The sequence below is a fragment of the Balaenoptera acutorostrata genome, chromosome 7 (genome assembly GCF_949987535.1).
Source record: "Balaenoptera acutorostrata chromosome 7, mBalAcu1.1, whole genome shotgun sequence".
NCBI classification, from domain to species: Eukaryota; Metazoa; Chordata; class Mammalia; order Artiodactyla; family Balaenopteridae; genus Balaenoptera; species Balaenoptera acutorostrata.
Window position 1 is genome coordinate 52,324,907 of NC_080070.1, and position 13,044 is coordinate 52,337,950.

The 13,044-nt window shown below is 37.7% G+C and overlaps 1 protein-coding gene and 1 long non-coding RNA gene across 2 annotated transcripts in view; one reads left to right on the forward strand and one right to left on the reverse strand.

Annotated features, from left to right (window-relative positions):
• Window positions 1-12,656, forward strand: part of SPMIP4 (sperm microtubule inner protein 4) — a 36,678-nt gene extending 24,022 nt beyond the window's left edge. Inside the window, 4 exon segments of the mRNA XM_007171505.2 lie at window positions 2,116-2,204; window positions 8,544-8,718; window positions 9,007-9,098; window positions 11,853-12,656. Of these exon segments, the coding sequence (XP_007171567.2) occupies window positions 2,116-2,204; window positions 8,544-8,718; window positions 9,007-9,098; window positions 11,853-12,656 (1,160 nt within the window).
• Window positions 1-13,044, reverse strand: part of LOC103004368 (uncharacterized) — a 93,559-nt gene that overhangs the window by 65,004 nt on the left and 15,511 nt on the right. The window lies entirely within an intron of this gene.

Here is a 13,044-nt window from a genome sequence, read left to right on the forward strand (position 1 = left end):
GTACATGATAGACAGAGATAAATATTTGTTGAATGAATTTAGGCTGTGAGGTAGGTAAGACACAAGAACTGTGCTATATAATGCAGCTCCTCTGTACATGAATATTTGGACCCAAATATAGGAACACAATACTGCCGTCATCAATATCAACATCAGCATCCTATTAGGAGGCAATAACTTTTGAGAGATATTATGGTGGAGTGTTTAAGAGCATGGACTAGGGAGTCCAACTGCATGGGTAGCAGTCTGGCTCTGCCACTTACTCACCATGGACCATGGGAAAGTTCCTTAACTTCTCTGCCTCTACTTCCCAATCTGTAAAATGGGAATATTTGTACCTACTTCACAGATAACAGAGAGTAAGTGTTAGCAGCTACTATTTTTATTATATACTCTGCTACCATATAATGATTCTGTATGTGTGCAGCATGCTGAACCTTTCCATTGGTAAAAGGTAGTGAACGCTGTATCAAATATATGTATATATAGATACATATATAGGTATGACACTAAATGTTACATACATATATATACATGTATGTATATATATATAGGATGTATACAAGATAGGCTATCTAAGCAGTTGAAATTTTTATGATCTTATTAGGTAAATCATCAAAGTAAGCTAATATTTTTCAAGCCCTAAATTAGATAATTTCTGAAATTACATGAAGTGCATACAGTTAGGAAGAAATCACAGAAATGTGTGTTGAGTTTATAAAAACACTTTTCAGTGAAGTTGTAGACCAGGGACTGAAGAAGTAAGTTACCACCTTAATCTTCTGTTTCACGCAACTACCTGTCCTTGACCAGTTAGTCACCTTCAGGGGATTTTAAAAAGATGAGTATATTCTAATAAGCCTTATAAAGGAGCTTTCCAGGAACTAGTACAACATTGAGTTTTCTACTCTTCCACTTCTTTTAACTCTTTATTAGAAATAAGTAGGGCTTCCCTGGTGGCGCAGTGGTTAAGAATCCGCCTGCCAATGCAGGGGACACGGGTTCGAGCCCTGGCCCGGGAAGATCCCACATGCCGCGGAGCAACTAAGCCCGTGCGCCACAACTACTGAGCCTGAGCTCTAGAGCCCGCGAGCCACAACTACTGAAGCCTGTGTGCCGCAACTACTGAAGCCTGCGCGCCTAGAGCCTGTGCTCCGCGACAAGAGAAGCCACCGCAATGAGAAGCCTGCGCCCCACAACAAAGAGTAGCCCCCGCTCACTGCAACTAGAGAAAGCCCGCGTGCAGCAGCAAAGACCCAATGCAACCAAAAATTAAATAAATGAATAAATAAATAAATAAATTTAAAAAAAAAAAAAAAAAAAAGAAATAAGTAGCATACAGGTTAACAGTGCAGGCTCTAGAACCAGATTGCGTGAGTTTGAATTATTCCACTTATTAGTTGTGTGACCTTGGGAAAATTGCTTATTTTCTTTGTGCCTCAGTTTCCTCATTTGTTAAGTGGAAATAATGTACCTTCTTCATAGTAATGTTACAAAAAATGCATGTGATGATATATATAAAGCACTTACTACAATACTGGCTCATAGTAAATGTTCAATAAATGCCAGCCTTTGTTCTTATTACATATGGGGATGGGTGTTCAGAGCATACTTTAATGTGGAACTTATCATAGCACCAGAGGAAGCCAGGCTGTGTTTGGTAAAGTTTATCCAACTACCACCAATACCTAAAAAGCTGTATTCTTTAAATGTTCTTTTTCAATACCTTTTTGGTAAGCAAGTACTAACTCTATATCTTGATATTTAAACAGAGAAAACCCCAAACAGGTAGTAGTATAGAAATATATTTGCTGAGCCTTCAGAGACCAGAAAGAGGATCTAGGAACATTTATAACTTACCTAAGAATTCCTTTCATTAACAAGAAAGGTGCAGTACTGGTGCCCCCTAGGTCTGCTGAAGGCACTAGGGTTAGAGACTCATTCTCACTCTGTGTGGCCCACACGCTGCTCATTAAGGGCAAGAATTCAAACAAAGCTATAACTTTATAGCTAAAGTGTGTACCCAAATTCCTCTCTACCTCCTATTGTCTTGTTTTTATTTATTGCACTCATAAATCCCATTAATTAGAAGACTGCTTTTCTGGAAAATTTCAGGTAATCCTTACAGATACGAACTGCTTGATTTTCCCATGGATTCAAAGAAGAAAGCCTTGGCTTGGCCAGGTCAGGGTGTATATTATGACGTAAGTATCTTTTAAAATGTGTGTTTAAAATGTAAAGTAAAATGTTTTTACTTTATATGTTTATAAAAATCCAAAAGATAGATTGCTTTTATTTTCTATCTGGATGGAAAATTTGAGATTTTTGACCATGAATCACATTTTTTTGTTTTCTTAGCTGATTTCATATACTTTTGGCTATATGTTACATTTCCATAGGTACAAAAAGTTCCCTCCAAAAGAAGGTAGAGGAGGACTGTAGATCACTCACTGTTTCCCCCAACTCTATTCTTATGATTCATAATATATCTAACTCCAAACATGAACAGAGTAAATGGGAGGTTTACAGAAAGATCTGCAGTTTACTGTCCCAACTATTACATTTGTGCAGAATCAAAAATAAAACAATAGACACCATTTATTAAGAAACTGCTACACACTAATCCTTTATATATAGGGTATCATTCAGTACTTACAATACCCTCAAAAGGTTAATATCATCATTCCCATTTTATAGATGAGGCTTAGGGAGTTTGTGACTATCTCACAATCATAGAACTCAGGCTCATGAGACTCCAGTCTCTGTTCTTAACCTCTGTACCATGAATCTACATAGTAAAAAGAGAACATTTTTAAATCATGAAGGAAAATATCTATACATTTGAAAATAATAGTAGCTAACACTCACTGGCCAGTTAGTTTGTGAGAGGCAGTGCCAAGTGTTTTCCATATATTATTTCCTTGCATCTAACAATCTATGAGGTAGGCAAGAAATAATGATGGAAGGCTGGAAACACTTGAATTTTTCTTGGAAAGACCACTGTGGCAAGTCACAGTATGGTGGTCATTTCAATGTCACTCAGTCATCTATGAAGTAAGCAATTTCCTGTTTGTTTTTTATAAAGTTATATGTCAAGAAAAATCCTTTAAAAATCATCTATTCGACTGGATCTCTTTCATTCTTTCAAGCAAAATCTATATCCAAGCAACCCAGAAATAAGAGAAGTTATTCTTTCAATTCCCCTCATTTCTACCTGATTATTAGAATGCTGCTGTCCTCATGTCACCCCCCCTTGGCAATTTTGATTAGCTCCTCTTTACCTAAGTGTGAATCCCAGTGCTTTTACTGGGCTACGAAAAACCTTCGGTTCTGGCCTTCCTTCCTCTCTTCCTTCCTACAGCCTGGCTCTGCTCGCTGGTCCCTGACCAGGTTCATGGCCACTTCCTGTTCCTAGAATGCTGTCTTCTCGGGCCCATCTGCCTATCTCAGACTTGCTCTTTCTTCAAGACTCAGCTCAACCCTCATTGTTTCTGTTGCACAGCAGAAAGTGAACCAAATTAGGAGGCCTGTGTTCTAGTTCCTGCTGTATCTGCCATTTGTTCTCTAAGTGGTATTAGGCATATTGTTTCTCTTCTCTGAGCTTTAATAAGATGTATCTGTATCATTTCAGTAAGATCTGTCCTACAAACTTCACAGGATAAGAGGATCATAGGAAAGATAGGAAAGAACCCTGGAAAACAGAGAGTGCTATCATTTATAAAGCATTGTTGCTCCAACAGAAGTGATTTCTCTCTTCTGCCTCTACAACACTTATAACCAGTAACTTTTCACGTGTATTTTATATCTCCTGACCTAAATTACAAGCTCTTTGAAAACAGAATATAATATGCATATTCCTCACAATACTTTGTATGTAAATATTTTTGACTGATTTATTTGACCCTTCTTCTAATGATTAATACCACTTTTTAAATCTATTCTAATTGATCTTACTTTTCAAACTTTCAGTCATTCCTCTGGCTCATCCCTAATCCTAATCAAGTTTTGTACTTCCCTGGAAAAAGAAATAAAAATAAAATTGATACTGAGCTTGAATGGAGTACCTATTAACTCATATGGCTCTAAAACTTATCAGCTGTATAACCCTGGATAATATACTTAACCCTTCCATACCTCAGTTTCCTCATAGATAAAACGGGAATAATAATAAAATCTACTGATAGGGCTGTCTTGGAAATGAAATGCATGTAAGAGCACTCAGTACCATATTAGCACATAGTAGGCACATACTAAATGTTAGCAGCTCTAAGTATTTTTATTCCAATGATTGTAACACTTTGTTGACCTATGACATTAAGAAATGGGTAGTCTTGGAAACGAGACTATTCTAAATAAAAGGGTTTAACCTTTTAAAAATTAAGTGCTGGGGCTTCATTTTGACAGAGTATTTTAAATGTCATTTTGCCCTCATCCTTTTTACATTACATGTATGTGAAGCCTGTGCTTCTCGTTGGCCTGGCCCAGTTTTCCCCACCAGTCATCACTGATCACTGCGCTCATCAGTCTAACCTGCGCCTCTCCTGCTACCACTCTCTTCCCCTGGCCATCTCTTCCCATTGGCCATTTCCAACCATTACGAAGCCAATCAGAACATTCCTTTTCCTTTTATAACTGGCAAACAAATAGGTGATAATATTTGACTCTTCTGTGCTGTTTTTGGTCATTACTTGCTCAAGTGGCCAAAGACTCCCGTCCTCTCTATTTCTCAAGAAATTAAGCATCTGGTCTTAGTTTTGCAATATGAAAATATTCTTTAGGATGAAATCTACCTTGTAATCATTTTTTGAGTAAGATGAGATATAATCTGAGAGGGCAAGTGCCATAAATCTCCCTAATCTTAGACTATTTGAAATATTTTAACCATTTTCTAAGTCTAATTGAGTCTACTACCAATTTTCCTTAACTCTAAATATTTGGAAAGATCTTTGGCTTCCCTTGGAAAGAGCATTCACTTGTGTCACCCTTACAAAGGAGTGTGGTTTTCCTTCTTGAACCAGCTGCCATCTTCCAATCTAAAGTGTCTTTCCTCCTCATAGAGATACATTCCTCACTCCTAGGACGATTCCGTCTCTCCACAATAGCGCCCATAATCCACACTCATCCTCAAATACCAATAATGAATTGGGCAAGCACACAGGCACCTCCTTTAGGAACATGTCATCTTATCAAATAACTGGTTGCCCACAGTACACCTCTCCATCGCCACCCTCCCACCTGCTCGTCCCCAACAACAACAAGCGTATCCGGAAGAGGAAACAAATGAGCACACTCTTCCCTGCCATGCATGCTCCCTATCCACTGTCTTACCGCCTTTGCTTTTCCTCCATTCTGTCCCAGGCAGCCTTCCTCCCACTGTACATCCTCTAATGCCTTTAACTCTCTCTCTTCCAAAGTCCTAACTAGATACCAAAGAAACATATCTCTGCCAGTCTCTTATTTGCTCTCCCTCCTCTACTCATTTCATATGCAAATGACAAAGTTCCTAATCATGACTTCTTAATGTGAAAATGGTGCTGATACAATACAATTAAGTGAAATATGATCCAATAAAGATTCAATAAGTGTCCCCAATGCTAACGTCTCTCCAAAGGGCAAAGTGATCTCCACAATAAAACTTTTCTTGCTCCCCATTAAACCTTATTAAGCCCCATCACTCAAGACTAAAACAAAACACTACATTTAATTTTTTGTTTTATTTAACACGTTATAGCTGTATTAATTTATGTTATTTTATGCCAATTTATGAAGTTTTGGTGCCTAGCCCAGGGCCCTCAAAAGCTTGCACATAGTTTTGCATGTATTAGGTATTCAGTAAATGTTTATTAAATAATTTATCAGTTACACAGATTTTATGGGCTATGCTAGGAATGTAACAACCATTTATATAGCACTACTCCTCTGAGAATGTATTCAAAATTCAAAACAACTAACATCACTCCTTTGTAGACTAGAGTGTCTGCTGAGATACTAACATCTCAAGAATCGGAATTCCTTCCTGCTTTGTACTTACCTTGCATATCAGATACTAACCTAACCCTGTGAATAGTATATTTAACCAATGAATACCTATTGAGTGGATGATCACCAGCAGCCCCTCTTCTCACTGTCCTCTCAGTATAACATTACCTTAACATACTGAAAATTGACCAGCTCTCCACTCTCAAATATTTCCTGGCTCTTCCCAAGACACCTTAGGCTACGATAAAATTTCACATTCCCTATTTTCTTCCTCTGTGCCTTTTTGACTACGTATCAGTAGATCACCGCTGTTAGACCAGATTAAGACACAAAATTAATCCAGCCCCTCAGAACAATATTTGAAAAAAGTCCTTTTTATTTCTAAGTAAGCTGGCTTTGCAAATCATGATAAAGATAAGGAAAATATAGAGGGCTTTCTTTACCCCTGAGTAAGCAGGCCACATATTTATGAAGGGTTTATAGAGGTGGTTATTTAATACTTTTTGAGACAGTTTTTTACCAAGTGCCTTTTATCATGACTACTCTATGTATGTAAAATGGGGTTCCCTCCAACCTCACAGGGTTGCTATAAGCAGCAGCATCCTTAGGCCCAGGAACTTAAGAAGGCCCCATGCTGTATAAGTCACAGCTCTGGCCTTCCTCTGTGCCCTCCCTATTGGGCAGGAAGTTTATGGGGACAAGAGGATATGTCCATATGGAGCCCATGCTCCCCAGTCTCCTGCCCCGGACTGATGTTGGACTGCAGATTCCCTGACAAATGGCTTTGAACCCAGTTTCAGGACCTTCACGGGGTCTCTTCCTCAGGTCCATTCTCATTGACAATGCTGCCAAGCTAGTATATACCTCCAGGCCAAACGGGTGGCCAAGAGACGGCTGTTGGCTGGAAGCAGAGGTAATAGATATATGGAGCTTGAACTTGAGGGGTAGGGTACCCTCATGTACAAGGCACCTCATAGTTTGGGATGGAACTGGGGGTAGGAAGAAAGCAGTAAGGGGTGCTGAGGCCAGGGGCCAGTGGTTGGCTCTTTCTTTTTCTTTTTTTTGGCTGCGTTGGGTCTTCGTTGCTTGTACGCGGGCTTTCTCTAGTTGCAGCGAGTGGGGGCTACTCTTTGTTGCGGTGCGCGGGCTTCTCTTTGCAGTGGCTTCTCTTGTTGCGGAGCATGGGCTCTAGGCACGCGGGCTTCAGTAGTTGTGGCACACGGGCTTAGTTGTTCCATGGCATGGGGGATCTTCCTGGACCAGGGCTCGAACCCATGTCCCCTGCGTTGGCAGGTGAATTCTTAACCACTGCACCACCAGGGAAGCCCGCGGTTGGCTCTTTCTGAACCACCATGTCCCAGTGCAGAACTCAGGATAGTCTAAGAAGACTAAATTTGAACCTGGTCTTCCAGGTTGTTATGAAGGTATTTTGTCAAGGTAGGAGAATGAAACATATTTACTTAACAGTTTATCCGCTTGATTTATAAGTTGAACTATTTAGACTAATGGAACATGAGCTCTCATTGTACTAACGCCCCAGGACCTGCAAATGTTAAGGGTAGGCCTGACTGTGAGGACAACAAGTTCAGAAGGTTCAAGAAATATTCATTCCATACTTTCTACCACCATCCATACCTCTGCTCTTACTGTTCCTTTGGCCTCCCCATTTCTGCATGCCATTCAAGGCCTACTTTCTGTGGTATAACCTAACATGGCCTCTTCTCTCCTCCCACCCTCTGTGCTCCCAGCTCCACTTCCCTGTTCAGTTGGAATCAATCTCTCCCTCCTCTGATCTTCCAGATTATTTTGTTTTAACCTCTCTTATAGCAAAGAGTTACTTTTCATCTTATAATCATTTGCGTTCACACCTCATCTCCTCTTCTAGCCAATACACTCCTAGATGGCAAGATTTGTTTCTGATCCATCCTTGTTTCTGCCACTACCTTACACATGTAGGTGCTCAGTAAATATTTATTGAGAATCATCAATCTGAGAAAAAGTGAATTTCTAAGTAACTAAAAAGAAAGACTACAATGAAACTCATTCATTCACTTTTATGCTCATACCTCCTTTTGAAAATACAAAACAAACTCTATTTGTAAAGCAGTTATGTCTACAGAATGAAATTTTTTATTTGAATTTGAGTGACTTAACCTTCGTCAGAAATCCATAAAAGATATCATATGGTGTCATTTCAGGCAGGGAAGGAGAAGTGGGAGGCACACAATTTTGGCTAAGCTGAGCCAAAGGAGTACCTCAGAGACCTTTATATTTCTAATAAAATTTCACTGGAGGTAGAGGATTTCCAGGGACATTTCTCCAAAGTATATTTTCAGACTCCCTGCTAAAGCAAAAGACTTTTAGGAAAGACCTCCTTTGATAAAATATTGTGTTTAACTCTAAATACGGTTATAGTTGCAGAATATTAGTAATTAATGAAGGAAAAAGTAGTATCTGACTTCAGCCTGGAATTTCCTTTGCCCTCTTTCCTGCTGAGACAGTGAATTAGCCCTCATTTTACTAGATGACGTCAACAGCAATGATCTTTTATATTCATATTCTAGCTTCCTAAATGTGTTGAGAAAAACAAGCCAGTATTCTACCCAAAACCACCTAAAACCTTCGCTCCTAACACTTCTTTAAATTCGTGGGACCCTATTAACTCTCTAAAAGAAGCCAACATACAAAGAAATCTTGAGAGGTCCCACTGGATCACTTCGTACAATCATGATTTTACAGGTATGAGTTCACTTTAATATGAGTAAAAAGAACAAAATTGGAATTTTGACTAGAGCTGTTACAGCTTTTAAATTCTACTATTTTCCCCTGTTTCTTGATCTAAGTACTAATAGAAAGAAGGTGGGTGGTAAGTTCCTCGTAGCGGGTAATTGGGAGGTTAAGTTGGTTTTCCTTTTATCGGTTCTAATTATAAAGGGGAACAGGTAAGTTTTTCTATAAAAGGTCTAAATTTAAGTACCATTCTTCACTTACTCTAACAAAATAATAAGGTGTGATGTTTCCATTAAGGTCTGGGGCCCATGAATCCCCTTGAACTGGATGATTACCATGAAAAGGAGGTAGCAGAGTTAACTGGACAGATAGGATTTGACCCAGAGCCTGTAAGTAATTGCAGTCAACTCTCAGTTATTTAGGGGGAAAGTATCCAGGTATTGAGGTCCTTCTTGCTTTGCCCACTTCTTATTTGCTTCCTGAGTATTGGTGACCAAGCCAGCAAAGGGACAATTTAACTCAATTCAGAAGTTAATTCTGAATTGATTCAAACTTCACTATTTTGAAGAAAAAGCAAGGTTTCTTTTCTTCATCACAGTGCTGGTTTTGTTTTTTGTTTGTTTTGTTTTTTTACAGATTTTCTACTATGCTACTTTTGCTAAAATTTACAAAGGAATTGGTTTATGAAACTTTACCTAGTAATGTAATGTGATTCTTAATAAATTCTGTGAATCTTTGCATATTTTATATCTTGCACATTATCGCTGCTTTTGAAGAGATAAAGGCTTCTTCCTGATATCCACAATAATTGAGAGTTGGCTGAATTACAATCAAAAGCCAATAAATTCTCTGCAAATATCAAGAGATTTCTTACTAGATTATGTGAAATGGCCTGAAAGAAATGATCAAGCCCTTTAGTGATAGAAGTTATAATCTCTTGGCTTAATTATATAAATGAAAAAAAATGACCTAATAGTATACATTTATGTTGTTTTATTTGGGACCTAAATATTATCCTCTAAAACTCAGTTTTTTAAACAAGATTAATATTTTCAAAGATGTAGACTGTGTAAAGATACCTAAAAAACAACTATAAGGTATTTCAATATGAACTCTTTTTAGACTGAACACATTTATTTTACATTAGCTTCAGTATTTCCCAAAGCAATATAAATTGTTAACACCAAGAGTAGTTCCACAGACTGTGCTTTATCATTCGCTAAAGGGTTTTTAATTTTCTTTATTTTTCACTTGCAACAAGCAGTCTCTAAGGCTAGAAAAGACTATATGTATGCTCTAACATTGTCAGGTGTGTTCAGCAACTGTCCAGATTTCCACAAATTTGACCCTGTAGAGTCCACCCCTCAGGAAGCAGCGTTGTCATTTTTACAAGGAAATACATGTACAGTTATACAAAGGATGCTTGTCAAGTATGTTATATGCAAAATTACCATGCAAGTAAATCAACACCTAAATTTTTATCAATAACAAGATAAAATATGCCTAAAATAGTTGCACGTTTAAAAGAAAGTTTCAGTGAATCTTGCTGGTTTCTAATTAAAACATAAATAATGGACCCTGGGAAGGCATGTTTTCTTGGTAATAAATATGTGTATGAAATATTTTGTTGTAGTAGAATACAATAAAGGTACTAAAGACTGCTTCTTGCATACAGGGATACTATCAAAGTAGGATATGATATACTATATACTTTTTTGTTTGTGACAGATTTAACAATGCATTTCAAAGAGCTAGAATTTTTTTCTTTTTTTCAAAGTATCTACTCAAACCTGATTAGCTAAAAGATATAAAAAATTTGTTGATAACCGTATGGAAACTCCTCCAACTATGAACAGATTAGGTTCCAAAAGGATGTTCCTAAATCCATTTTATTTTCTAAGTCCAAACTAGAGTTATTATTTTCTCACCATTCTTATTTTTATTATCTTTGCTATCAATTCCATCACTGTCATAACATTCATTCTTTTTTTTTCTTAAACATATTATAAAAATGTTCAAACATACAGAAAAGTCTATATAATTTTACAGTTAAGACCTATATACCCATCATCTAGATTCTACCATTAGCATTTTACTATACTTATTTTATCACATACCTATCCATCTCTCCATCACGCCAAAGACCCATAAAAACACTTTATTATTTTTTCTGCCTTTCAGTGTAAATGGCAGACATTCGTATACTTGAACCCTAAACATTCAGTATGCAAATCATTAATCAGAGTTCAATTAGTCTTTTAAGGTGAAATATACATTCAATACAATTGTACAAATCTTAACATTCAATGAGTTTTGACAAATGCATACACTTTTGTAACCCGAACCCCTATCAATATATTGAACATTACCATCATCCCAGAAAGTTCCCTCATGCCCCTTCCAAGTCAACTCTTCCCTCTTCCTCCTCCCCCCGCCCACAGACATATATCTATTAATAGCCCTTTAAATACACTCACTGCTTTTGCAGTTACCAGACATGATTGAGTTCAAAATATTTATAAAACATCTCAAAAAGAAGCCCAGATAGGACAAACCCCCTCAGACCAGTGTTTCTCCAAGCATAACACATCACTGGCCTTAGCATCATCCAAGATGCTTGTTAAGAAAGCAGATTCCTGAGCCCTACTGCAGACCCTCTGAATCACAATCTCAGAGGACCAAGCTTGGGAATCCCATTTTCTGCCAGCTCCAAAGCTGATTCTGATTCAACCGAGGTTTAAGAACCCTTGCCTTGGCCTAATAAAGAAGGCTTTGGCTGAGATTTAATAACTGCACGTAACTTTTAACATCATCTGTTGGTGATGGGCATCATCATCATAAAACATCATCTGGTTTATTCCAGTAGTTCTTTTATATCTTGGAAAGTTTGAAAGCAAAGAGTTCCTACGTGGAGGAATTTCTCTATAGCCAAGTAAAAATGTGCCCTTTCCTTATAAAAACATGTGTTTATTAGGATCCAAATATCAATGTCTTTAAATAAACATAAAAGAACATTGCAATGTATGCTCGTACCCATCATATGTTTACTCAGACAGTGAAAATGGACCAGCCATTTGTGGCAGTATCCTGACTATGCCAGATCTATTAATTAATTGATTTTCTCTTTTATCCCGCCACCACAGCAAGAAAAATTCTATCCTGCCTTAAAGCCCACCAGACCCTTGGAAGGACGAATTGCCCGACTGATTCAGAACCCACGTCCTCTGGAGGCTATTGTCCAGCAAAGACCACCTTCCTGTCCAGATTGTACTCCTAGAGTTTTGTGTGCTTTTCATACCTTTGTATCCAGTTCTACAGAAATGATGGCTCTGAGTGATAACATACCTGCGGGTGTGACTCATAAAAACCAGGAAATTGAAGACAAGATTAAGGAAGAACAAAGCTTGCTATCTACCTATGCACTCCCATCTTGTTATCCAACAAAAGATCTGGCTAATACTTATGACATAAAACCATTTCCAAAAATCACAGATACTGAAAAGACAGAAGATTTGTACTGGAGACAGCTGTCATTAAAACCCCAACCTATACCTTACTGCAACCCAGACCATTACATTCCCTATGAACATTTAAATCAGTATAATATGTGCCAAAACCCCATTAGCCTTAGTAAGCCTAGCATTTTACAAAATAAACCAGACTCAGGAGCTTCCGATTTAGAACATTTTTTAAGTAAGCCAGAACGGTTGACCTTGAATATGGAAAACGGTGAAGAAACAAGACCTATTCTGTGTTGGATTCCTAGAGCTGGAGTGGCCAAGCCTCAGACCGACCTGCTGGAGCTTAAGAACACTTTGTCAAAAACTGGTGCACAAAAATGTTTCCATAAATCAATTCTAGAAGACTATAAAGACCTCAGGGATAAAGAGCATTCAGGGAAGAAACACCAATTCTATGGCCATAATTCCTATTATTTCTATAATTGAGATATTCATCCTTCCCTTCAAAACCCAGCTTCTTGCAAGGAAAGAAAAAAATATAACAATTTCTTCCTCATTGCTGGATTCTGTTTTCTGGAGAAGCCATAATGAGCTTGTTAATGAGGTTTATGTTTTCAGGAACTTAAGTTAAGATCTGGTCAGAAGAACCCAGAAAAGGTGATGTTCTGACTTCTTCAAAAGTTTAACCATTTGGCAATAAAATATTAGAACCAGAAAAATTTAGTCTTTAATCTCATTTCAAATTATACACCAAGGAATTTTTCCAAAATCATGATAAACAATGTGTATGACAAAGTTTTACAAAAAATATTTGAAAAAAACTCAAATTCCCAATAATTGACAAATGTCTATACAAACTATAGTGCCTTAATAA